Raw genomic sequence first — 27,865 nt, forward strand, 5'->3', positions numbered from 1 at the left:
TTACAAATAATGGAAAGAGACCAGAAGTTGCTGTCAATGATTAAGCTGTTGCCAGTGATTAAGCTGGTGATGATAATGATTACGCTGAAAAAGCTCTTGATGATGATGACACTAGGAGCATAAACAATTTAGAGGATTAGGATGAAAGGGTGAGATGTCTAGAGTTTAATGAGAAGATTGGCATGAGTAACCCTCAGTTATGTAAGGGTATGAAGTTTTTAAATGGAAAGGTGTTTAGGGCTGCCTTGAGGGAATATGCAGTGAAAAAGTTTGTGGACATTAAGTTCAAGCTTAATGAAAAGACCAAAATTTTTGTCCACTGCAAGTATGAATGTGGTTGGAGGGTATATGCATCACAGATTTCAGGGGAGTTAACCTTTCAGATAAAGACCATGGTTCCAACTTGTACATGTGGGAGGACATTCAAGCATAGCTAGGTCACTTCTACATATGTGGCTAGGAAATACTTAGATGATTTCAACAAAAACCCTGATTGGGCAGTTTCTGGTGTAAAGCATCGAGTTATGCAGGATGTGTCTGTGGACTTGAGCATAAATCAAGTGTACAGAGCTAAAAGGAAAACTAGAGAGTTCATACTAGGTGATGAGAGGTTGCAGTATGGGAAGCTTAGGGACTATGCAGGGATGATAAGAGTAACTGATGTGGGGAGCAAGGTGATTTTGCAAACAGAGATTACTAAGCCTAACACACAACCTAAGTTCAAGAGGATATATGTGAGATACAATGCACAGAAAGTTGGATTCTTGGTAGGGTGTAGGCCACTTGTAGGATTAGATGGTTGCCACTTGAAGGGCAAGTTTGGTGGACATATATTATCAACAACTGCAAGGGATGAGAATGACAATATTTTCCCTGTTGCATTAGGTTTAGTTGAGCAAGAAAATAAGGATTCTTAGGTGTGGTTTTTACAAACATTTGTAGATGATATTGGAAGGCCAGATGAGCTGAATATGGTATTCATTTCAGATAGGCAGAGGGTAATACAATTCACTTGCTTTTTGAGGTTGCTGTTTGTTCTTAATCATTACATTTCTACTTTTTAAAAGTTTTGTTTTTATTCTTAGGCAGATGGTGTTCATTTTTGTTCTTTGGATGTTTTTTTATTGTATTTATGATAACCAATGATTGATACCTGTCATGGAGATATTGTTCCCAACAGTTGAACATAAATTTTGTGTGAAACATATTTACAACAACTTTAAGTTAAACTTCAATGGTTTAGAATTGAAGGCTGCATTATGGAGCTATGTTGCAGCAACAACAGTTAAGGAGTTTGAGAAGAGAATGCAAGATATGAAGGAATTGGACAAAGAAGCATGGGAGTATTAAGCAGACATCCAACCAACCCAATGGACCAAGTCACATTTCCCTTTAAGGGCCATCTCTGATTGTTATGTGAACAATCTTAGTGAATCATTTAATTCTATGATACTAGAAGTTAGGAATAAGCCTATTATTGTCATGCTAGAGTGGATTAGGGTTAGGTTGATGACTAGAACGTACAGTAAGAGGACTGAGACTTGAGAGGTAAAAAGAATTTGTAAGTAAAGCAAGAATGTGTTCATTATGACAATTATATTACAAATCTATTTTTGATGTAAGACAATTCTTTTTGTAGGGACAAAAAAGACAAGGAACAAGCACTGACCAACCAAGTCAGAGTGCAACTTCAGTACCTTAGCCAACAAGTTAGCTAGCCAAGAGGTTTGTAAGGCAGCCACCCTGGTTTGCAAGGCAGCCACCCCGGTTTGTCAACCAGGCAGTTAGGCAACTAGCCACCTAGGCAACCACCAAGGAGATTTGCAAGGCAGCCACCTTAGTTTGCCAAGCAAGCAGGTAGGTAGCCAACTAGCCAACCAACCGGCTAGCCAGCCAGGTAACCACCATGGAAATTTGCAAGGCAACCAACCACCAAGGTAGCTAACCAGGCAACCAATCAGCAAACAAGGCAGTCAACAAGATTAGCAAACAAGAAGGCCAACCAAGCAACCACCATTCAGGCAAGGTAGCTACCTAGATCTACAAACAAGGTAGCCAACCAGCAAGCAAGGCACCCAATTGGACCAGTAAACAATGCAGCCAAGTAAACATCCAGTCAACCAACAAGTGGGGTAGCTAGCCATTTAACAAGAAAGCCAACCACCCATCAAGCTAGTCAACTAGCCATAAAAGCAGCCAGTGAGGCAGCCAACAAGCAAACCCTACACATAGCCAACTGAAACATCTGCTTCAGCTTTAAGCAGACTACCACCATCTGTAGTAGATTCAAGCATACCACCACCAAGTAAAGCACCTACAGCTTAATGGTTCTCATACAGCCAGCTCATCTCTCATACTCTTAAGGAAACATAGGACATAAGAAAACTTCTATTTTAGTTATATACACAAACATAAATACCACCCTTTATACTTACATAAAATACTGGATTAGATCTTGATATGGAGTTGCTATTATTTTGTAGCCTCCAAGGGGGTTAGTACCACCAAGGGTAGTTGGGAGCAGTCATCTGTTCTTATATGGGAGAGAAGGTGGATTAAGAGCTGAGACATCTGGTGCAATGTTTTCAACAAGTATGGGCAAAGGTAAGGACAAGAGCAAGGGCAAGGGCAAGGTCTTTGGGAAATAAAGATTGGAGAATGTGCAAACAGAAACTTTACTTTTTTTGTTATTGTGCATGTCTGATAGTGGCATGTCACCAATTTTTTGTTATTGTACAGAACTTTATACTGTAAAGTTATTTTGTTATTGTCTTAGTGGGGATAGAACCACCTATTATGTAGATGAAATTTGGCAGTGTTTAGCCATTAATGTTAGGTGGAGTCCACTTGTTTTGAACAATGCTTATTATATATGTATGGAATGGTACTCTTGCTTTAAAACATATTTCTTTATGTTTCTTCAATTGATGTAAACAAAATCTTGTGGGGTGCATGTCCTTGCCTACCTAATTGATGTAAAACATACACAATCTTTATAAAGAATAACAAATTGCATACCCTATTCAAGTTACAAGAACACATTACATAAATAACACATTACAAGGCAGCATTACACATTACATAAACAAGGCAATATGCTCTATTCAAATTACAAGATCACATTACATAAAGAAGGTAGCATTACATAAACAATAACATATTACATAAAGAAGAACACATCACATAAAGAACAAATTGCATACTCTATTCAAATAAACAACAACATTACATAGTGTCAAATACATGGAATACACTTGTCAAAAGTGGTAGTACCCAAAATTATACAATAACTACAACAACTTGCCTTCAAGGCAGACTCAATGGCTTTGTTCCAAATTCTCCCATCCTACTAAAAAACACAAAAAATAGCAAAAAACCCCCATGACACAACAAGTACAAATTTGTACTTCTGTAATTTCTCTTTAGCTATCCTCTCTCTCACCCTAGTTTTTTCTTCCCTTCGCTTGGCTATGTTTTCCCTCTCAATAGCTTCTGTTTCCCTATCACTAGCCTTCTTTTCCTTTTCCTCTACAACTCTTGCTTGATTCTTGTACATATTGTATCTTGCAAGGACAATGGGTGCAACTTCAAACCCACGATTACATGTTTTGTCATCCAACCACCTAAAGTATTTACAAGTAGGTTCATCATCCTATAAACAAAATCAAATTAGGGTTATTCATAAAGCCAACAAAACTAGAAAACCAACATAACCAGAAAATAAAAAAAATAAAAAAAGGAAAAAAAAATCTGAAAACTAACCATTACTCACCACATCATAGTAGCTGCACCCATAAAACCTTCTCCCAAAATTGTTCAAGGTTAGAGCAGTTCGACTGGTGACTGGAACTCGAGTAATAATTTGAAGAAGACATGTTCTGATTTCACTTTGGCAATCGGAGTACAGAGAGAACTGGGTTTGGAGATTTTTAGGGATCTTGATATAGAGGAAATGGGTTTGGGGTTCTAAGGTAGAGAGAGAGAGAGAGCTCATTCCTTTTTTTAGGGTTCTAATTGGGTTTTAATTTTGGCTTATATAGTAAAGGGGATTTTCTAACGGAAAGGGCAGAGGTGGGTAACGGGGGTCTAACGGAGGCCACCTCAGGTGGGTTAAGTGATAATTTTTAAACCACGGGTAAATACTGTTAAAATGGGCCAAACCACAGGTGGGTAAAGTGCAATTTCCCTTTTTTTTTTAATAGAAGGATCAAGAAAGTTAATAATTTCCTTTTTAATTTCCAAAAATACCTCTAATTTAATTAACTTATCCTTATTCTTAAAACATAAAAAATGGGGTTAAAACCGTAAAGTTAAACAAACAAAAATTAAAAACAAAAAACCTATACTAGATAGATACAAAGTTCCTATCCAACTTATCACCCAAAAAAAAAAAAAAAAAAAAAAAAAGTGCTCAGAGGCTCTTTTAATTTTTTTTTTTTTGGGGAAAAAAGTTAATAATCTCAATTGATCAAAATTTGGATTGTTGTATTTTCTAATCACAAAAATACCTAGCCATTGAGCACGCACTCATTTATCTATTTTTTTTTTTTGTAAAGATTAATAGTTTTCATTTATTATAATTTGAAGTAGCTACATTTAAAAATAAATTATAAAAAAAAAAAAAAAGAAAGAAAGAAAGAAAGAAAGAAGGTTTGCCACTGGTTTTGGCTGGCAAAGCAGATGCAACGATTAAAAACAAAATTTTAAGTCCAAGCCCTCCCCCTCTCCATAGCATCCGATTGCCATAAAAAATCTCTCTAAATAGATTAATAACAGACAAAAATTTTGTTGATCAACGAATACCTTTTACCTTTATTATTTTTAAAGAAGAGTTATTAGATTCGTATTTTCCTCTCCCATTAGCCAATCTAATCCTATTGGATAGCCTATCAGCAAGGAGGCCCAAAAGGTGTCTGTTTCCCCTACAGCATGGGCTATATTAACCAATATCCTACTTTCTTTTTACAACCTAGCTTTAAAAAGGATCCTAGGTTCCTAGCTGGGCCAGGTTCGCTTGGGCTGCTTGTTATTATGTCTAACCTTTAGAGCTACAATCTGGACCATTCCCTCATAGAAGGCCGTAGTTAGGAAACACGATTGACCCATTTGATGTACTTCAAGTTCAAGGCCTATAATCCATATATACAAGGTTTTAGTTTTACATCATAAGAGTGTTAGTATTGGTGGTGCTAAAAAGTTAAATTGTTATTTTTAGAGCTTTTCAGCACTATCTTATATAAAAAGTGTACAACACAAGTAGTGTTATAGATAAATTTTTTACCTACTTAGCTACAATGCACAGCCATTTATGGCTATACACTGTAGCTCAAACCTAAAAGCAAATAATATTTTTTATTCCCACCACTCATTAAAATAATGTTTCTTTCTTTCTTTTCTCTATTTCTTTTTTCCTTTTGCCGTTTCACTCATTCTCTCTTTCTCAAAAACAAAACTCTCACCTCTCTCTCAATCTCTTGCCCATCATCCTCCTCATCAAACTCTCACCTCTGATTCGTCCATCATCCTCACCATTTTGATCGGCATGAAGCTTAAATTTTTTTTTCCCTCTCTTTTTTTCTTTCTTTCAGCGATGGAAAAGAGAGAGCTAGCGAAATGAGGGAGGAAAGTGAAAGAACTTTTACAAAATGAAGACGGTGAAAATAGCCAAATGCTACGTTTTGGCAAAATTTTTGGCAAACTAGCACTGTTTTGGAAATATTAAACAATTTACCACTTTTTTAGTACCCGAGTTTCACAAAATCGAGTTCTAAATAGTACTCGAGTTCATTGAACTTGAGTTCCTAGTAAGTTGCCAGTGTGACATTGCTGACCTGGAATTTGTGTAATTAAAAAAATAATGTTGTACTCGATATTACTGAAATTGAGTTTCTTTATAGTACTCGAGCTTCATACCGTTGAGTACCTTTTATTTTTTCGTACAAAACTTTTACTTAGGAAATGCTGACTTGTTTTCTGCACAACTATTGCCATTCTTATCCTTGAATATCTAACTCAATGGCTTTCTTTGTTTGCTCCTTACTGTTGTGATTGTTGTGTCCACCAAACTAAGGTTGCCTATTTGTCCAAAGCTTCAACACTTTCATGAAACTTGTCAAGTCAAAGAAAATGACAAGCATTTATGGCCAAAGTGTCATCCATTTCGGCCAAAAGAAAACATGCATGAATTTGGTTTTCATGTTAGGTGTTGTTCCTGGCCATCTTCTTTGACAATTCATAAAGAACATTTAATGCAAGCTCTTGCATTTCTTCACGCATGAAACTTCTTGAATATCATGCATCTTCCTGACATGGGCATGCAAGCCATTTAATGGTTTGTTAGCTAATGTCAAGCTACTAAGTTTGACTATTTAAGCCATTTTAACAGAAACAAAAAGTAGAGAAAGGAAAGAAAAAAAGAAAAACAAGGTACTCGACCGCATTAAGCTCGAGGACTATAAAGAGATACTTGATTTCAGTAATATCGAGTACTACATTATTTTTTGGCGAAAAGCACCTTTTAATCTCTACATTTTCAGGCTATTTCCATTTTAGTCCCTACATTTTATTTTTACCGCTTTTAGTCTCTATCCTAAAAAACGCTTCTCGTTTTCGTCCCTGTCGTTACATCAGAAACGGAGAAAGCTAACGTGGCAAACGACAGGAATAAATAATACTAAATTAATGTCCACGTGGCCTAAATTAATAATAACAAATGTTTTTCGGCATTAAAAAATGCCACGTTAGCATCTAAATTAAAAAAATTAATTTATTAATTTTAACTAAATAAAAAAAATTAAAAACAGAATTAAAAACTAAAAATCATATGAATTGAGATCTAAGTGTGTTTTGAACAAGAGCAACAAGAACACAAACCCATATCCAAGAACACAAACCCAAAAATTAAAAAAAAAAACCTAAACTCAAAATTCTGAACAAATCAAACTTAAATTCTCTAATTTTAGTCAAAGCACAGCCATGAATCAAAGCAGAAAATCTTAAACCCAAATTTTAATTTCTCTACAAACTCACCCAAACTCAAATTAGCTACCCAAAAAAAAAAAAAAAAAAAAAAAAACTCGATATTGGTAAAAACCCAGCAAGATTGAAACCCAGCAAATTCAAGTGGTCTTTCATAGTTTTTAGCAAAACAAACCATGCGACTAAAAACCAGTGGTAGAACCCAGATTGACATACAAACCCGGTGGTAGAAACTAAGATCGGCATCCACAAACAATCCCAAAACCCATATTGAGGAGACAATACTAGATCGGCGGTGAGATTGGTGGACTTGATTGACGTTGCAAACTGAGAAATTGAACCTAAGAATTGGCTGTGACAACGATGGTGGAGCCGGTGATGAGTTGCGCCAACGAAATATGGAGGGGGAGAGAAGAACCAAGAGATGGAAGGTGATGAGCCCAAGGGTGAGTGATTGGCTGGGTTGCAAAATGTTTTTTATTTTATTTTATTTTTTTTTAATTTTTTTAAATTTTCTAGGGTTGTGTTCTTGTTGTTCTTGTTCAAGCCACATTTAGATCTCAATTCATATGCTTTTTAGTTTTTAATTTTTTTATTTAGTTAAAATTAATAAATTAATTTTTTTAATTTAGATGCTGACATGGCATTTTTTAATAAAAAAAATATTTTTTATTATTAATTTAGGTCACGTGGACATTAATTTAGTATTGTTTATTCCTGTTGATGTAATGGCAGGAATCAAAACAGGAAGCGTTTTTCAAGATAGAGACTAAAAGCGGTAAAAATAAAATGTAGGGATTAAAATGGAAATAGTCTGAAAATGTAGGGACTAAAAGATGCTTTTCGCTTTATTTTTTTTAATTACACAAATTCTAGGTCAGCAATGCCATGCTGGCGACTCACTAGGAACTCAAGTTCATTGAATTCGAGTATTATTTAAAACTTGATTTTGTGAACTCAAGTACTAAAAAAGTGGTAGATTTCTAAATATTTTCGAAACAAGGCTAGTTTGCCACAAATTTTGCCCAAACATGGTATTTGGCTATTTTCACCAAATGAAGACTATAAACTCACCTGTTTCTACTCTGGGCAATTGCATAAGCTTGTAAACTGTAGGAAAGAAAAAGAAGAATGGTGCGAACTGGGAAGAAGGAAACAAAGAACTGAAGAAAGAAGAATGAAAAAGGAGAGAAGTATATTATAATATTATTATTATGGAGTGGAGATTTTTTTAAGGTCTTGTGGTGCAGATTAAACATTGGAAAGTGAAGCATTATATTTTAAAAGTGGATGAGATGAGACATGAGAGTGCTGGTTGGCAGGTGAATTAAGAGAAACATGTACTTCTTAAAAACATCATTGTGTACTAAGATAAGAAACCCGCGCAAAGCATGGGCCAACAACTAGTGATGATTTGTTCAAAAAAAAAAAAAAAAAAAACACAACTAGTGATGATAAAAAACAATAGTGGATTAAAATGACCATAATTGTCTTCTATAAATGAAATAGGAGAAAGTTCAGTCTCATCTAGTTGGATATAATATTTATGGCTCACTTAAAATAGTTACATACAATACACATGCCTCACTTATCATATTCGTGAAACGTCTACCAAATATGTCAACTCACTTCTATCTTAAAATAATTGTACTACAACCAGTGGATGCTTGGTGGCCATACGTATGAATTATGTGGAGCCACCACTGTATGAATGAAACAATTGAGCCAAAGTCCTGTGAGTTGATGGCGTGGGTAAACTCAGTGCCCATGGATTTAAAACCATGCTATTGTGGCACTGTTGTTGTGGGGTAATCGGGTTCTTGAATGCAGATTTGTGGTGGCACTGTGGAGGCGGCCACAAAGAGAACCCTAAGGAAGCATGAGTGCGCCGATTTGGCCGGCACACCCGAGTTGGATTTGCGTGGATGCGCCGTGCGGCCATGGACAAATTTTTTTTTTTTTTTTTCAAAGTGGCCCGATTTGGTCTAAAACGTTCTGAAATAGGACCCGATTCAATCCAATATGGGCCGATACGGTCTGATTCGGTCCGATATGGGACAAAATACTGTTTAAAAAAAAGAAAACGTATAAGATTATATCAAAACACACTATTTTGTCAGCAGGATTTAAAGGAAACAACCCTAAAATCATCTAAATTCTCACTTTATTATCTATTATTGTTCTTAAATTGATATATATTTACCATTATATGAAAAAAAAGCCTAGAAAATACAGAAAATACAAAAAAAAATACATTTAATAATTAATAAATAAATGTATTCCGCTGCATCCGTATCTTACTTTTTCAAAAATTTCCCTATTGCTGCATTGCACCCGCATCCACTCCCGAACCCAAATCCACACTTGTGCTTCCTTGGAGAAACCAATGAAGGTTGTTGAGTACTATGAAATAAAGGAGGTGCAGCAACATAGATGAATTTGGCTTGTGGCAACAGTGTGTCCTTGCTAAGGCGAGGTGGCCTCTGTTGACAGTGGCTGGTGTTTTGGTGGTGGCAGAGATTTGGGATTTGCGATGGTAGTCATGAAGAAACTGGATTGGTATCCAATGGTGTTGTTATGAAGTATGGTTGGTGGTTTGTTGAGTAGTCAGATCTTGTGGTTGATGTTGTTGCTGTTAGTGATAAGCAGAAGCATGAAAGAGAGAGCACACACAAAAGTTTTTATGGTTTGGCTTGTGTACATGATGGGAAAGCTCTTGATGGCCACATATTAATATTAAACACTTATGTTACAATAAACCTATAGAGTTTTTTATATTAGAGAATACTTCACTAACCGTAGACTAACCATAGACTTCGCTAACCGTAGACTAACCATAAACTAACTTAACTTTAATATGCTTGTTCTACAAGTACATATCCCTATAATTTGTTTGGGCAGTTGAGCCATTAATATATCTAACATGATACATGAAAGGCAATTTGCCAATCATAATCCAAACAGGGTAAAAGGGGTATTTATCCCTAATTTGAAAACTATGTAGCAAAATACTCATATTTCCAAAATATTTAGCAAAATACCCTTGTTTTGAAACTTGATTTTAATAAATTGATTTCTATGTAAAACTTAATACCCTCAAAATCGAGTCTTATGTATATTTTTAAATAGAACTTGACATTAGCAATGTTGAGTTCCACTTAAAATTTCAAAAAAAAATAAAAAAATAAAATAAGTGGCAAAATATGCATAGAACTCAACATTGCTAATGTTGAATTCGACCTGTAACTTGATTTTGTTAAAATCGAGTTCCAAAAATAGGGGTATTTTGCTAAATACTTTGAAAAAAAGGGCATTTTGTTACATAGTTTTCAAATTAGGGATAAATACCCATTTTGGCCAAGCCAAACATATGGAACTATGATTAACTACAATCTCTTTTCAGCATATATGACATAAGAATCATTCCCATCTATATTCTATGAGGACATTATTGTGACTACAATTTTTGTGCCATAACTTTTATAAGTTCAACAAGAACTCTAAGTTAGTAGCAAAAGAATAGAGAAAACTTCTCAAAAGAAAATTTTATTGATAACAATTTAATAAATTAATCACCTCCTGCATCTAATTAAAGAGTATTTATACAAAAAGTTCTCCTACTCCTTTTAAGATAAAGAGATAACAAAGTACTATTTTTACTAGAAAACAAAAAGTAACTTAACTAGGAAAGGAAAACAAATAAAATCCTAATTAAACTAGGAAAAGGAAAAAAAAAAAAAATTGTCATAACTAATTTGCAACATCTTCCTCGGATTGGAAAAAACTCATACTCAAGTTTTGAGTCTTCATTGGAATTTGTTTCCATGATAAGAAACAAGATACTTCTCATTAAACATGTTACATGTACATATGACTTGGAAGCTTCAACCGGTAGTCATTAGAATTAAGTTCATAAGTGGCAAAGTTTGGCTACAACAATATAGGAAGATAACATATATCCTTAAAATATTCATTGGAATAGGAAGATGATATATCATCTTTTTATAGTTGGTTATAGCTAAATTTATAGCCAATCTTTGTTTTCTCCGAAGGACGAATCTTTCGAATAGCTAGCTAGCTTGTTGTACTCTCCCACAAGAAAGAGATCTGTGGTCAAAATTGCCCAAAAAAATCACTTACCTGGATTTCCACTTCACAACATTTCTTCTTTGTGACCAGTTAATACTTAGTAGAAAGTCTCTCTTGCAAGTTCTAATACTTGGCAGAAAGTCTCTCTTGTAAGTTCTTAGTGGTGGCCATATGAACCTCTTGCATTTGCATGATTAAATCTTTGTTTGGTTTGGGTGTAGTAAAGTGGAAAGAGAGGAAATGGGGAACGGATGAAAAGGGGGAGGGGAGGGGGAGGATAGAAGATATTTTAGTTTTCCCTCATGGTATTTAGTTGGGGGTGGAAAAGTGAATTTTTTTGTTTGATTAAAAAATAAAAATGAGATAATGGAAAATATAGTTTGTATAAATTTACTCTCATACTTCTATTAAATTTATAAGAAAAAGTAACAAATTATATTTTTATTAAAAAATTGTGTATGGATGGACACTGCATTAAAAAAAAAAAAAAGTGAATGAGAAGGAATAGAAAAAGACAAAAACCAAAAAAGAAAATGACAAAAGAGAAAATAAAAACCAAAACATTGCATAGGGACATTTTTGTCCATAATGTGTGGGAACTTCTGTTTTCTCCCCAATTTGGGGGAGATTGCATTTTGATGGACTTGAGATTAAGCTACTTGGGCCCCACTGGTTTAACCTCACATTTTCTCCTCCAACCAAACACTCAAAATATCATTTTCTCTCTAATTTTCACTCCCCTTTTTCCATCCTCCCAAAAATCACTCCAAACAAATGGGTGAAAGTAACTAAATACCATATTTGGCAGAAATATTTAGTATTCTATAATTGTTTACAAAATAATTAGTGATCTACTACTATTTTGAAATTCAAGTTTGTCGTGTAATTTGAGTTCCATACAAAATAGCAATCAAGTTTGCCATGTAACTTGATGGCTTTTTTTTTTTTTTTTTTTTTTTTTTTTTTTTTTTTAAATTTTATAATGAAATTCGAGTTACTGGAACTCGAATTACATGACAAATTTGGTGGCTATTTTGTATGGAACTTAAGTTCTTAAAATCTGAGTTACACGACAAACTAAAGTTTCAAAATAGTAGTAGATCACTAATTATTTTACAAACAATGGTAAAACACTAAAAATTTCGGCCAAAGATGCTATTTGACCATTTTCACCCAACCAAGTGGGGCCGAAAAGTTCTCCCTGATGTTGTGTGTGTACATAGCATAGTTGTCAAAACGTGAATCGTATCGTGAATCGATTTTTGATTTTTCCGTATCGTGTATCGTATCGTATCGTGTATCGTAAGATACACAAACACTTAATAAAATTTATAAAAAACTATAGATATACATATATAAATGGTATATTCATTATAAATTTTAAATATATTCAACTTATGACTAATTTATTCATCACTTATGTAATAATATTTAACAAACTAACTAAATAAATCAACCTAGCATGTGTTTATAACATACACATTCAAATGGTTTAAATTTAAAAGTGATAATATATTACAAACGATCAAAAAATAATAATTTATTTTCATCATATTGCCTAATAAGCCCCATCTAAGTCAATGCTATCATCATGTTTATCATTTTGCAAACTGATTTCTTCATTAAGATTTTCTTCATCGTCATTGACATTTACTATCTCTCATTGTTCTTTTTATTTTAATAATTAAAAAAAAATTCTTCCTGGCGTTTAGTTTCTTGGACTTATAACAATAATGACAAAAAAAAAAAATTATATTGTCAATTAATATCTTATTCATAGTACAAAAAATAAATTTGCAAATATTAAAGTGAAGTGTAAGTGTGTACTGTGTAGTCTAAATTTTATAGGAAAAAGAGAGTGGAAAAAAACTTATGAATATGTTATTTTATTAGGCCAAATTAAGTAAATTAATAATTTTGTGTTAAAAACAAGTCTAACAACTTGTTAGATTCAAATAAAAGTACAAATTTTAACAAAAAATCTCGTTTTAAAGCATTTTTCTATGTATCGTACGATACGTACGATTTTACGATACGATACGATTCATACGATACGCACGTTGTATCGTACAATTCACGAGCACTTACGATACGCCGATACGATACAAAACTTTTTACACACGATACGATACGTATCGCGTATCGTACGATACTGACAACTATGGTACATAGGCCTAAAAGGCCAAACTATGTAAATCTTTTTCTTCCTTGTGTGTGTGTGTTTTTTTTAATTCTATTTTTCAATTTTTATTTTGCATAAACTCATTATTTTTTGCTACATTCACAACAAATACCACTATCTCAACAAGATCCTTTCTTAAAAAAAAAAAAAAAAAAATCGTTCTTTTCATTTAATATGCCCATACATTTATAAAATTGCAAATGGATCAAATTTATAATTAAAAAAAAAAACTCATAATTGATCATACAGAATTTATGTGGTGTAACAAGTTTCAAAATTCTCTATAATATTAAGTAGAATATACCATATCTTTTTCAAATTTGAGCGAGAGCATTGCACCTACTCAGTAATATGTGGCTCCGCCACGTCCTACTGATCAGATATTTAAGAGTTGCTAGGTTTTACGTACGATTTTTTTTTTTTGACTGAAAATATATAAGGTTCTACGTAGGCCCTAGAGTTATTGCTTTCTGAATTATTGCTTTCTTATATGTGCCAACAAGATCCTTTCTTAAAAAAAAAAAAAAAAAAGAAATCGTTCTTTTCATTTAATATGCCCATACATTTATAAAATTGCAAATGGATCAAATTTATAACTAAAAAAAAAAACTCATAATTGATCATACAGAATTTATGTGGTGTAACAAGTTTCAAAATTCTCTATAATATTAAGTAGAATATACCATATCTTTTTCAAATTTGAGCGAGAGCATTGCACCTACTCAGTAATATGTGGCTCCGCCACGTCCTACTGATCAGATATTTAAGAGTTGCTAGGTTTTACGTACGATTTTTTTTTTTTGGACTGAAAATATATAAGGTTCTACGTAGGCCCTAGAGTTATTACTTTCTGAATTATTGCTTTCTTATATGTGTCATTTTGTGTGCCTCATTGCCTATATAAAACAGTCCGAAGCAAGTTTTGGAAATCCATCAGCTTTGCATTCCTCAACTCAAACTTTCTTAACTTTTCCTTTAGCTTTTCCTTTTAAGTAATTCCATCTGTATGGAGTTTAAGAAACAATTGCAAGCTTTGCAGCAAACTTTACCACGCCAGGCGAATCCTCCAGCCAGTGATGTGGTACATCAAAGACGATCTGCCAATTATAAGCCAAACATTTGGAACTATGATTACCTAGAGTCTCTTTCCAGCATATATGACGTAAGAATGGTTCCCAACTATGTTCTATTTGGGTGGAAATATTATGTTTTTTGTCCAAAAATCTAGGACCACATTTTTTTGTCAAAATTTTTGTATAATTCTAATTCTGAAAAAGTAATGATTTCATGTGAATGTAACATAAAAACATATAGCCATATGAGATAGTTGTGGAAAAAGGTGTGGTCTTAAAATTACTTCATTTTTATTGATTCCCTTTCTTATTTTATGTTTTGTACGGTTTTATGTATCAGGAAGATTACAAATTTTATTACATAAGCTTTAGAAATTGAAAGATTAACTTTAAATTCAAAACAAAAAATAATAATACTTAAAATTTTATTTATTATGTTGTTGATGTGAATGGCATTTATTACCATGCAGTAGCTTTAGCATTCCCTTAAAATTTTATTTGTTTGTGTATTATTTGCATAACATTCATATAATGTGCCCGTACATATAAAAGTTCTACAATGAACATCTTGATTAGTTTGAGGTTAATTTGCAATATTCATCCCATCAACTGGATGCATTTCTAAGTTGATATGTTATTAGTGGACAAATCCACGTTCTAAATTATATATGTGGGCATTTGTAATGTTCTCCAATCAAACCTAACTTGAGATTTATTAGCTAACTAATCTATTAATTCACATGCTAACTCAATTAGATGATAGCGTGAACATAACAAAATTAAGGTTTTGAAAGAAATTTTTTTTAAGGAAAATGCTAAAGTCGTAAACTATTTTGCAGGGGCAGGAATACGAAAGACAGGCACAGAAGCTGATAGTGAATGTAAAGGATTTGTTTGCGGAAGCAGTTGACAAAGTGGCAAAGTTAGAGCTCATTGACAGCGTTGAAAAGTTAGGCCTAGACAGCCATTTTGATGTGGAAATCAAGGAGGCTCTAGACATCATATCATCCACTAAGAATAAAAATCCTAGTCCAAAAGAGGATCTCTACACTACTGCACTATGCTTTAGGCTTCTTAGGCAGCATGGCTATGAAGTTTCACAAGGTAAAATAACCTTAGCATTAAAAAAAACATCCTGTTATTCTTATTCAAGTTCATCCCCAATTATACTTTGCTTTTAAATCTAGTTCATCATATGGAATTCAGATATATTTAGAGGCTTCATGGATGAAAAAGCCGGTTTGTTCAAGAAAAGCACACGCACAAATATTAAAGAAATGCTTGAACTTTTGGAGGCCTCACACTTGGCTTTAGAAGGTGAAGACCTCATGGACGCTGCTAGAGAATTCTCAACAGAAACTCTCAAAGATTGTATTCCTAATTTAGACTGTGACCTTGCTGAACAAGTGTCCCATGTTTTTGAGCTTCCATCACAAAGGAGATTGCAGTGGTTTGACGTCAAATGGCACATCAACGCATATGAGAAAGACAGACATATGAATGCTATGTTACTTGAACTTGCTAAACTTCATTTCAACATAGTTCAAGCCACACTTCAAAAAGAGTTGAGGGAATCATCCAGGTGAGTATAGCAACAAATAAATAGTAATCTGTGAATATCTTAAACAAGGAACTCACCATGCACAACATATATAATATAGCAGGAGAGAAACTGAGAAAGGAACTTTTTTTTTTTTTTTTTTTTGAGAAATTGAGAAAAGAACTTACATTTTCCTTTTGTGTCATTTAGGTGGTGGAGGAATCTGGGCCTCTCAAAGGACTTGAGTTTCGCTAGAGACCGACTGGCTGAAAGTTTTATGTGCTCGGTGGGCTTTGCTTCCAAGCTTAAGTACACATATCTAAGAAAATCGCTAACTAAAGTGACTAATCTGATAGCGATAATTGATGATGTTTATGATGTGTATGGCACACTGGAAGAACTAAAGCTGTTCACCAATGCCGTAAATAGGTTAGTATTGCAGCATATAAAATAGGCACATATGGTTGGTTTAATTCTGACCAAAATATTAAATTTAGGTGGGATGTCAGTGAAACTCAACACCTGCCAGAGTGTTTGAAGAATTGCTTCCTAGCACTCTACAATACGGTCAATGAAATCGCTAATGAAATTCAAAAAGAGAAGGGCTCGAATCAATTATTACCTCACACAAAAAAAGTGGTACTTTTTGAGAATATCCTTTTTTTTTTCCCCCGATCATTATCATGTGGAATATACACAATAGGTAGGTATCAGTCATTGGATCTTTTATTGATAATCTTTTTTTTTTTTTTTTTGGGTTGATAGTGGACAGATTTTTGTAATGCATTATTTGTGGAAGCAAAGTGGTACAACATGGGCTACACACCATCCTTTCAAGAATATCTAAGCAATGCATTGATTTCATCGGCTGGCGCTATATTTTTGGTTCATCAATTTTTTTCTATGGGACATGAGGTAACAAAGGGAATGGAAGATTTTCTGGAGAAAAATCAAGAAATTGTGTACAATATATCTATGATAATTCGACTCTGCAATGATCTAGTGACTTCTGTGGTAATTACTATTCCCTTTAAGTGAATAAAGAACCCTATAATAATTATTTTCTTATTATGCATTCCTCATAGAACATTTATTATATTTTTGTTCATTCATTATGGAGCATAAATTGGTACAATAACTTGTAACAGGCTGAGCAAGAGAGAGGCGATGCTCCTTCATCAATTGTATGTTATATGAGAGAAGCGAATGTTTCAGAGGAAATAGCCCGGATGCACATTCAAGGAATGATAAACAAAACTTGGAAGAAAATAAATGGGCAATGCTTTAATCAATATCCGACGCAGCAATTTGTTAATATTGCTACAAATACTGCGCGCATGGCACATAGCCTTTACCAAAATGGAGATGGATTTGGTGTTCAAGACCAAGGCACACGGAAAAATATCATGTTTTTGCTAGTTGAACCTTTCATGCTTTATTGAAATGTGAGAGGAGGAAGCATAAGTTACTGTATTCTATGAGTACCTAATAATTTCCATTAATAAAACTTGTCATTTTATTATTTATAATGTTTGTATTCTAATAAGAGTAGCGTTTATTATTGTAAGTCACAATTTCAATTGCTTTTTCATGTTTGTAAATGCATATATAACAACATCTATGTAATTGCTTTTATCCTCCTAATAACGCACGACATGTGATTTGTAACTTGAATCGGTATCTAGGTTAAGTCATAAGTGTATGGTCTTGTCCTTACCATGCAAAATAAGTATGATGGGTTTGTAAAACATTTTACATAATGTAATGAAAGTGTCTTATGTTGTATTTGGGATTCCCCTCCTTTTAAACAAATATATTTGGTGTTTTGTTTTATATATGTTTAAGTGGGTCAAAATGGGCATTGGCCCTTTTCATCCAAAAGATGTAGCAAAATGCTTCTATTCTAAAACTATCTAGTAAAATGCCCATGTTTGGAAACTCGATTTTTAGAAAATCAAGTAATGTGAGAAATTTTACATGGAACTCGAGTTCCATGTATTTATTTATTTATTTATTTTTTAAGTTTATTTCACATAACTCGATTTTCTAAAAATCGAGTTTTTCATTGAAAACAGGAGCATATCCCTAAATAGTTTCAGACGGGGGCATTTTGTTAGAAAGTTTCGACAAAAGGTGTATTTTGCCATTTTGGCCCAAAAATACCAAAGAATAGAGAAGCCTATTCTAATACTGCAGCACTAATATAATTGACAATATATATATATATATATATGTATGTATGTATGTATTAGGTCTTGCTGCAGTACAAGTGCCCTATAAGGAATAATATTCCTTAAGTGGTTTAAGGCTTAATGCCTCTTCAATTGGAGTCCATTACATGCCCAACACAAAACATATGTGGCACAAGTTGATGCACCTCAAATTTAAGCCACCAATTATAACAATTGCTATCATTATTTCCAAAAAAAAATTCCCAAGTTTGAACATCCTCAAAATCTCTAACGATACACTAATTAAACTGTTTCCCAACAAACACCTTAATTTCAAATAGTTTTGGGTCGAAACATATCTGTAAAAGCATTCCAACAAATGCCAAATTAAATTTTCCAAGAAAGTTGGGTTGAAGTTTGTTAAGTTCTAAGACTTTAGGAACTAAAGGTCCGTTTGGATATAACTTATTTTGCTGAAAACTGAAAATATTGTAGAAAAATAATTTTTTTAATGTGTGAAAAATTACTGTTCACTCGTTTGACACTGTTCATAAGCCTAAAATCACTGTTCATGAACAATGAACAGTGCCAGACGCACGTCCAAGGAAAAAAAAAATGTAGAAAACGCAAATGCCATTTCATCTGAATCCAAACCGCACCTAAATGTATTAGAACTTCATTATGTATTATGTTGGCAAACCATAATCAAAACATTGAGTCTAGGTTTAGGCTTGCTCAAAGAGTGTTTATTTGTAAAGTTGGAATCGAGTGATTGCAGGATGTAGCAAAGGATGTTAGTGCACTACAAAAAAAATGCCTATTAGCGACCAAGAATTTTTGACGGACCCAAAAAGCCCTCTCAAAAAATCTTATTTGTGATGGCAAAATAAAGCCCTCGCAAATACTTGGTAAAATGTGAAATATTTGTGACCAACAAAAAAAGCTGTCGCAATTATGTGTTATAACCGTCACAAATACTAATATTTTGGAGGGAAATTTTCCCTCCATATTATTTGCGAGGAACAATTAAAAATCTATCGCAAAAAGTGTATTATTTGTGACGGTTAAAAGAAACCGTCACTAATACTAAATTATTTGAGAGGGCTAGGATTGACCTTCACAAATAATCATTAAAATGTCAAAATTTTTGGAGGGAGATGTTCCCACCAAATTATTTCCAAGGGACAATAAAAATCCCTTGCAAAAAGTTTATTTTTTATGTGGGTTAAAAATATGCCCTTACTAATACTAAATTATTTGCGAAGGCCACGATTGACTTTCGCAAAAAATCATTAAAATATTTATTTTTTTTTGGAGATAAAAGTTATTCTAAAATTCAAAGAAAAATAAAAAGAAAAGCATAAACATATAGCACTTTGTATTCTTTAGATGAACATTTTGTTTACAGTCTAAAAAAAAATCTTTTATATACATCCTATATAAGGAAGTTCTGTCCTTATTTTCTAAACAATTGTACCCATAAAAAAAAATGATAGCACTTTCAACTTCAAAATGGTAGCCTAAAATTCAAGAATTTCAGCCTTTCGTACTCTCTCTCTCTCTCTCAAAAGTGAATAAAAGTTACTTACCATTAAAATAATGCATAAAAGATGAGTTCATAGATCAAATGGTAAATTACATCCGATTGGCATGAAAATTAGCATGTATGTTAAGAACATATAGAGCATGTAATCCAACGATTGAATTTCAAAATATGAATTCAATAATAAGTTATTGGGTGGTGTAACATTTTTTAGAATTACGTCAGGTGTAACTTGAACCTAAACCTATATTTCTCAATTCGATGTGAATTTTGAAAAATCTACCGTTAGATTACATTATCTTCGTATATTTTTCATGCTTACAAAATTTCAAGGTGATCAAAGATTAATAGTCATATCATCAATCAATTTTCTATATTCAAGTTTTAGTAGTTTAAAATAATACATAAAGATGAGTTCATAGATCAAATGGTAAATTATATCCGATTGACATGAAAATTGGCATGTATGTTAAGAACATATAGAGCATGTAATCCAACGGTTGGATTTTCAAAATATAAATTCAATAATAAACTATTGGGTAGTGTAACATTTTTTAGAATTACGTCAAGTGTAACTTGAACCCAAATCTATATTTCTTAATTCAATGTGAATTTTAACAAATCTACCGTTAGATTACATTATCTTCATATGTTTTTCATACTTACAAAATTTCAAAGGTGATCAAAGATTAATAGTCATGTCAATAATCAATTGTCTAGATTCAAGTTTTAGTAGTTTAAAATAATGCATAAAATATGAGTTCTAGATCAAATGGTAAATTACATCTGATTGGAATGAATATTGGCATGCATGTTAAGAACATATAGAACATGTAAACGAACGGTTGGATTTTCAAAATATGAACTCAATAATAAGTTATTGGGTAATGTAACAATTTTTAGAGTTACAACACATGTAACTTGAACCCAGCTCTGTATTTCTTAATTCGATGTGAATTTTGACAAATCTACCATAAGATTACATTATCTTCATATATTTTTCATGCTTATAAAATTTAAAGGTGATCAAATATTAATTGTCATGTCATCAATCAATTGTTTAAATTTAAGTTTTTGTAATTTAAAATAATGCATAAAAGATAAGTTTATAAATCAAATGGTAAATTACATCCGATTGGCATGAAAATTGGCATGCATGTTAGGAACATATAGAGCGTGTAACCTAATAGTTGGATTTTCAAACTATGAATTCAATAATAAGTTATTGGATGATGTAATATTTTTTAGAATTACGTTAGGTGTAATTTGAACCCAAACTTATATTTCTTAATTCGATGTGAATTTTGAAAAATCTATCGTTAGATTATATTATCTTAGTATATTTTACATGCTTACAAAATTTCAAGGTGATCGAAGATCAATAGTCATGTCATCAATCAATTTTCTAGATTCAAGTTTTAGTAGTTTAAAATAATGCATAAAAGATGAGTTTATAGATCAAATGGTAAATTACATCCGATTGGCATGAAAATTGGCATGCATGTTAGGACCATAAAGAACATGTAATCCAATGGTTGGATTTTCAAAATATGAATTCAATAATAAGTTATTGAATGATGTAACATTTTTTAGAATTACATCAGGTGTAACTTGAATCCAACCCTATATTTCTTAATTTGATGTAAATCTTGACAAATTTACAGTTAGATTACATTATCTTCGTATATTTTTCATACTTACAAAATTTCATGGTGATCAAATATCAATAGTGATGTCATCAATCTATTGTCTAGATTCAAGTTTTAGTAGTTTAAAATAATGCATAAAGATGAGTTTATAGATCAAATGGTAAATTACATCCGATTGGCATACAAATTGGCATGCATGTTAAGAACTTATAAAACATGTAATCCAATGGTTGAATTTTCAAAATATGAATTCAATAATAAGTTATTGGGTGGTGTAGCATTTTTTTAGAATTATGTTAGGTGTAACTTGAACTCAAACCTATATTTCTTAATTCGATATGAATTTTGACAAATCTACTGTTAGATTACATTATCTTCGTATATTTTTCTTGCTTATAAAATTTCAAAGGTGATCAAAGATTAATAGTCATGTCAACAATCAATTGTCTAGATTCAAGTTTTAGTAGTTTAAAATAATACATAAAAGATGAGTTCATAGATTAAATAGTAAATTACATCCGATTGGAATGAAAATTGGCATGCATGTTAAGAACATATAGAATATGTAATCGAATGGTTGGATTTTCAAAATATGAATTCAATAATAAGTTATTGGGTAATGTAACAATTTTTAGAGTTACAACACGTGTAACTTGAACCCAGCTCTGTATTTCTTAATTCGATGTGAATTTTGACAAATCTACCATTAGATTACATTATCTTCATATATTTTTCATGCTTATAAAATTTCAAGGTGATCAAATATTAATTGTCATGTCATCAATCAATTGTTTAAATTTAAGTTTTTGTAATTTAAAATAATGCATAAAAGATAAGTTTATAAATCAAATAGTAAATTACATCCAATTGACATGAAAATTGGCATGCATATTAGGAACATATAGAGCATGTAATCCAGCGGTTGGATTTTCAAAATATGAATTCAATAATAAGTTATTGGATGGTATAACATTTTTTAGAATTACGTTAGGTATAATTTGAACCCAAACTTATATTTCTTAATTCGATGTGAATTTTGAAAAATCTATCGTTAGATTACATTATCTTAGTATATTTTTCATGCTTACAAAATTTCAAGGTGATCAAAGATCAATAGTGATGTCATCAATCTATTGTCTAGATTCAAGTTTTAGTAGTTTAAAATAATGCATAAAAGATGAGTTCATAGATCAAATGGTAAATTACATCCGATTGGCATGAAAATTGGCATGCATGTTAAGAACTTATAGAACATGTAATCCAACGGTTGGATTTTCAAAATATGAATTCAATAATAAGTTATTGAGTGGTGTAACATTTTTTAGAATTACATCTGGTGCAACTTGAATCCAAACCTATATTTCTTAATTTGATGTGAATTTTGACAAATTTACCTTTAGATTATATTATCTTTGTATATTTTTTATGCTTACAAAATTTCCAGATGATCAAAGATTTATAGCCATGTCATCAATCAATTGTCTAGATTTCAATTTTAGTAATTTAAAATAATGCATAAAAAATGAATTCATAAATCAAATGGTAAATTATTTCTGATTGGCATGCATGTTAAAAACATATAGAACATATAATCCAATGGTTGGATTTTCAAAATATGAATTCAATAATATATTATTGGGTGATCAGTGATGTAACATTTTTTAGAGTTGCAAAACGTGTAACTTGACATGTTTATTTTATTAATTAATCTATGTGTTACATAGACATGTTCCATAAAACGTCGCTATATGCTTCCCTCCAAATTTTTTACTGCCGCACAAAATTTCGCTCTATTCTTCATTTCCCACCTTCTTTTCCCGCCAAAGCTTTTTTCTCTAATTTTTTTTTTCTTTCTTTCTTTTCATTCGGCTCCCACTTCTCAAGCTCTTAAAAGTTAAAAACCCATTTTTCATTTCCCATCCAACTCCTTTTATTTATTTATTTATATCTAACCCATTTTCATTTTCACCATGCGGAGCTCTGTCTCTCACATCTCCACCGCCCCTAGCCACCTCCCTAGCCCTAGCCACCACCACCTCCCTAGCCCTAACCGCCGCCACCGCCATCGCCCTAGCTGTAGCTGCCGCCGCCATAGATCTACTCTCTCTCACCTCAACCACCACCCGCTGCCATTAATGGAATAATGATTATTTCCAATCTTCATAGTATTTTTCTTATCATTGTTATTGTTTTTTTTTTTTTTTTTTTTTTTTTTTTTTTTTTTTTTTTTTTTTTTTTTTTCAGGATAGAAGCTTTACTTTCATTTTGAAGACACACCCTGCTTCAGTTCTGCTTTTAAAAGACGCAGGTATGCTTCTTTAACAATGCCCATTATGTGTTTGATTGTTTTACCCTTCGTTTGTTTGGCATTTACTGAATGTAATTAAGCATCTAATTCCTGGATTTTAACAGTGTGTTTCAGAGCTATTACCAATTTGATGTAGTAACTTATTGAGTGGTTATTACTTGAATCAAGCTTCGTTTTCATACATCCAACATGTAATGTTACAGCTTACAAGTAGAATCTAGAAAACTAGAATTTTTTCATCACTGATGTTTTCATATGGGAAAATTTACTTATTTGAAAAAGTGGAGCATCTTCGATTTGATTTCGGCATTGACTCTGATTGTGCTAGATGAAAAGTGAACTCATTATTATCTTGCTAAGGGCTCATTAGAATACTCAGAATGGAGAAATTGTGCGGAGAGTTTACTACGCTTTTTGAAAGGCCTCTTAAATGAAATACTCATCTACAAACATAACAAGCGAGCACCTGTCAGTGGCTCCAGACCATAAATTTTGAGATGCTTAAATCCTAATGAACAACAAATATGATAATGAACTTTAAAGGGGAGAGTTTGGAATAATTTGATTGTGTTCTATACAATTAATTTGTGATGGAAAAAGTGCTCGATCCTGTAAGTTCTTCTTCATTAGATCATCTCTCAAACCCACACTCACTGTAAGTTCTTCTTCTTTTCTTTCTAAAGGTTTTTTTTTTTAAATTTTTTAAATTTTTTTTTTTTGTTGATTAATGAATGCCATTGTTGTTTGATATAGTATGTTGTGAATTTTGTAAGTTATTTTTTATCATGCTCAGTTTCCTTTTCTTATTAAACCCATGGACAAGCCTATGTTACCATTGATCGGCACTCTACTGTTCTACTAATTTTATATATTAGTATAATAATAGTATAGCATCGGAGTGGGGCTCATCAAAGAACTAAGAACCCACGAGGTTGCCATTGCCGAACTCAATAATCTTTATTCATCTAGGTAACCTTATCAACCCCTCTTTGTTTGTTACTCTTTACTATAATACCATACTTTTGGTTCTATGTTTCATCTTAGTAATCAACTTGGACTTGCCCTTGTCTTTGACTAATGTCTTTTTTTATTGTTTCCATAGAGGCAGAGTATGCATGCCAAGTGCTTGTAAAAATTACCCAGTGAGTCAAAAATAAATAAATTAAGAGATTTGTGGACGCTAATTAGTTAATGGCTTTAGGATGGTGCTGAACATGAATATGACAGAGCTATATCTATATGCTAACTTTTTTTTTTTTTTTTTTTTTTTTTTTTTTTTTTGGTTTTACACTGTATTTTGCCAAAAAAAAAAAAAAAAAAAAAAAAAATCATCTAATTGTGGTTTGGGTTGGTCTATATTAATTTAATGAAGATGTGTATAGTGACTGAGATTGAACTTTTTGTGAGAATTTGGTCAAATTTCTGAATATTAGATGAAAAGAAACTAAAAAATATGTGGAAGTTCATTTGTCCAATACATGCACTAGTTTGAATGATCCATTCTTAGGATAAATTGCACTTAAGAGAAGTTTTTGGGGGAGGGAGGTATTGCATAATTAGTGAATAATTATTAAAGAAAAACCATAGATAAAATAATGGTTATTGCAAACAAGTGAGGCAGCTAACCTAATAGGTAAATGATTCAATGCATCTTAGATTAAAGAGTACTATCATTTTCGTAAAACTTGTGCATGTACAAATGATTTTATATCTTGAAAATTCTAATCGTGCTTCTCATCTGACATGGATGCAGATTAAAGCTCAAGGAAACATGATATGTGGTCCATATCTGCATGAGGTAGTCTTCTTTAAATAAAGTCATTTTTACTTAGCAATATATATATTGATACACATCTAGAGCTGTAAGGGATTGATGGTTTTATTTAGTACTGCGTAGTTGTTGCAAGGATAATAGAAGGCTGCCTATTTTGTGGCAGTCTTTAAGTGTGGCTTGAAATTTTCTTTTACATTTTCTTTCCCTTGGTGAAATGTTAGGCATTCCTTTACAATGCACACATGTTTGGTTTGACAGGTATGCCTAGCACATATTTTTTAAGGAATTTTCCATTTATTAATGGTTTTACTTATTGGCTTTATTTTTAGTCTATGCATCTTCATTTCTAAAGAAAGAAATGTTAGATTGGTTGATCTTAATAAAATAAAGATTACAGTACTCAAGTTTGTAAGTGCATTGATAACATTTTTATAAATATTATACTCTTATTTTGTAGGTTAACCACTCATTTATTGTGATAAGGAATTGGGATGGTGTGTTATGGACTGCAATATTTGGTATTAAGGTAAACCATATTGAAATTAAATTCCACTAAAAGTTCCAAAACATATAAGGGTCCAATTAATGTATGATTTAAGAAGGCATTTGTAGAATATGTGAAACACCACTATTCTGATTGGATGTTTCACATTAAAAATCTTATTTTTAAGAAGTACACAAAAAGAAGATCGTTACAAGAATGATCCTTCATTCCTACACCCTTTTGAAAAAAGATGGTGGATAAATGGATGGGTGGAGAATGAGGGGTGAGTATAAATGAAATACATGTCATAAATTCTCTCTATCTCTCTTGCACTCTCTCTAACCATTATTTGTGGTTTACATTTTTCACAATTGTTATATTATTTTAATTTTATTTAATTTTGATAGTGGTTTAAGTAATCAAATTAAGCTATTATTATTGTTAAATTAAAAAAAAAAAGTTATTACTGTTGTTTATGATATATGATATGATTATATTTGATATAGTAATATGTGTACTTATTTATTGAAGCATTGATACAAATACAAATTCACTTTAATTGTTTCATTTTAACTCATGTTTAATGCTTTTTTTTTTTTTTAAAGGATGGTACTGGCAAAGATGAAGAGGACAACTCAAACAATAACATGGAGGTCGAAAGCAACTTGGAGGGTGACCTAGAGGAAAACTAATATAGATCTTTTCATAATTCTAGTTGTTTAAAACAATATTTTTATATTATGGTTTAATTTCAGGATTTTTTTGTATATTTTATATTTTAAAGTTTGAACTTATAAGAATTTTTATGTTTCAATGGATCAATTTTTAGTAATCATTGTACTATTGTAACAGGATAATTAAACAAAAATGATATAAAATAAATTACAAATAAAAAAATATTTAAAATATTATATAAAATATTATCATTGGTATAAAAATTTGGTCATAAATAACTTTATAGTGATGACGAAGTCCCTCGCAATTTATAGAATAGCGACGCCACTTAATCCCTTGCAAAAACGTTTTAAGTGACAGCTTAACGTCGTCACTATTATTTCTAACTAATTGTGAGGGGTCAAAAGCCCTCACAAATAAATTTTAGCGACGACACTATTTGCCTCTAAAAAGTATGTCGTCAATTTAAAATTTGCAAATAATTAATTGTGAGGGTATGAAGGTCCTCACAAATAATTTTTAACGACGACTGCTTTCCCTCGCTAAAAATAAGTCGTCGACTTTTCTTGTCGTTTGGTAATATATTTGTGAGGGCAAATTTGTTTAATAACGACGGTGGATTGTCCTTGTAAATTATCTATTTGCGAAGGTATGGTCGCAAAATCTTTTTTTGCTAGAAGAGCAAATACGACGGCCTTCGAGGGCCATATGCCCTCGCTAATAATCTTTTGCGACGATATTTGAATTTTTGCGAGGGCATTTTAGCCTCGCTAGTAGACTCTTTTCTTGTAGTGGTGGTTTAAGTCTTATTGTACAAACTTCAATTCTTTCATAGTGGATCTGTTATACCTTGAGAATAGCTAGGTTAAATCATTCCCAGGTTTTTTACCAGTTTGGTTTTCCTACGTTATTATATCGTGTGTTTTTTATATTTCCGCATTACTTACATGATATGATTTGAATGTGTTAACCTAGATCTAAATAATTTATTTAAGTAATCACTTGGCTAAATAACTAGATTAAACAACTTATGTTTTAAGGAGTCTAAAAATGTACAAAGTTTCCTCCCCAAACGGATTTAGAATGTTTTCCTTTTAGTAAAGTACAATTGCAGGACGCTTAGGAACTTAAACAGATCTCTCAAGATTCACTAGTCAACTAAATTGGGGCAACATATAGAATTAATACATACTAGGGAAATACTATATTCACAACATTTTCACAACACTTTTACAACAAATCGTAGGTGGTTAGTTGTTATTGGTTCTAATTTGAACCTACAACTAAAATAACTTTTTTACTCTATCAATAACAACCCGTAACAATCTATTACTTAGAATTTGTTACAAAAGTATCATAATACACGCCACTCATAATGAGGGGAGAGAGGGGGAAGGGA

General features: G+C 32.1%; 3 protein-coding genes across 4 annotated transcripts; all 3 read left to right on the forward strand.

The window, feature by feature from the left end:
• Positions 1-209: 209 nt before the first annotated feature.
• On the forward strand, positions 210-1,350 carry LOC126728781 (uncharacterized). Its single transcript, XM_050434562.1, has 5 exons — positions 210-405; positions 502-885; positions 943-998; positions 1,086-1,092; positions 1,244-1,350. Exons 1-5 carry the CDS (start codon positions 210-212, stop codon positions 1,348-1,350), a joined length of 750 nt encoding a protein of 249 aa, XP_050290519.1.
• A 12,827-nt stretch (positions 1,351-14,177) lies between these two features.
• Positions 14,178-17,364, forward strand: LOC126727286 ((E,E)-alpha-farnesene synthase-like). Its single transcript, XM_050432873.1, has 7 exons — positions 14,178-14,411; positions 15,162-15,426; positions 15,529-15,904; positions 16,073-16,291; positions 16,360-16,501; positions 16,628-16,876; positions 17,011-17,364. The coding sequence occupies exons 1-7, from the start codon at positions 14,256-14,258 to the stop codon at positions 17,302-17,304; spliced, it is 1,701 nt and encodes a 566-aa protein (XP_050288830.1). The 5' UTR covers positions 14,178-14,255; the 3' UTR covers positions 17,305-17,364.
• Positions 17,365-24,261: 6,897 nt separating this feature from the next.
• Positions 24,262-26,623, forward strand: LOC126727291 (uncharacterized). Of its 2 annotated transcripts, XR_007656200.1 has the most exons (4): positions 24,262-24,502; positions 25,287-25,331; positions 25,765-25,833; positions 26,397-26,623. XR_007656200.1 is itself a non-coding variant. In XM_050432876.1 (3 exons), the coding sequence occupies exons 1-3, from the start codon at positions 25,179-25,181 to the stop codon at positions 26,481-26,483; spliced, it is 309 nt and encodes a 102-aa protein (XP_050288833.1). In that variant the 5' UTR covers positions 24,847-25,178; the 3' UTR covers positions 26,484-26,623. The 2 variants fall into 2 exon arrangements, 1 of the variants encoding a protein (XP_050288833.1); XM_050432876.1 differs by lacking the exon at positions 24,262-24,502 and having other exon boundaries at positions 24,847-25,331.
• The last annotated feature ends 1,242 nt before the right edge of the window (positions 26,624-27,865 follow it).

This window comes from Quercus robur, chromosome 5, assembly GCF_932294415.1.
Source record: "Quercus robur chromosome 5, dhQueRobu3.1, whole genome shotgun sequence".
NCBI classification, from domain to species: domain Eukaryota; kingdom Viridiplantae; phylum Streptophyta; class Magnoliopsida; order Fagales; family Fagaceae; genus Quercus; species Quercus robur.

Bases quoted from the DNA above. Each gene is read 5' to 3' on its own strand.
- LOC126727291 (XM_050432876.1), top strand. From the start codon at position 25,179: ATGCATCTTAGATTAAAGAGTACTATCATTTTCGTAAAACTTGTGCAT. The intron at 25,332-25,764 runs GTAGTCTTCTTT...CTTATTTTGTAG, and splicing joins GTGGTCCATATCTGCATGAG to GTTAACCACTCATTTATTGT. The intron at 25,834-26,396 runs GTAAACCATATT...TTTTTTTTAAAG, and splicing joins CTGCAATATTTGGTATTAAG to GATGGTACTGGCAAAGATGA.
- LOC126727286 (XM_050432873.1), top strand. From the start codon at position 14,256: ATGGAGTTTAAGAAACAATTGCAAGCTTTGCAGCAAACTTTACCACGC. The intron at 14,412-15,161 runs GTAAGAATGGTT...ACTATTTTGCAG, and splicing joins CTCTTTCCAGCATATATGAC to GGGCAGGAATACGAAAGACA. The intron at 16,877-17,010 runs GTAATTACTATT...AACTTGTAACAG, and splicing joins ATGATCTAGTGACTTCTGTG to GCTGAGCAAGAGAGAGGCGA.
- LOC126728781 (XM_050434562.1), top strand. From the start codon at position 210: ATGAAGTTTTTAAATGGAAAGGTGTTTAGGGCTGCCTTGAGGGAATAT. The intron at 406-501 runs GTACATGTGGGA...CTGATTGGGCAG, and splicing joins AAAGACCATGGTTCCAACTT to TTTCTGGTGTAAAGCATCGA. The intron at 886-942 runs GTTTAGTTGAGC...AAACATTTGTAG, and splicing joins TATTTTCCCTGTTGCATTAG to ATGATATTGGAAGGCCAGAT.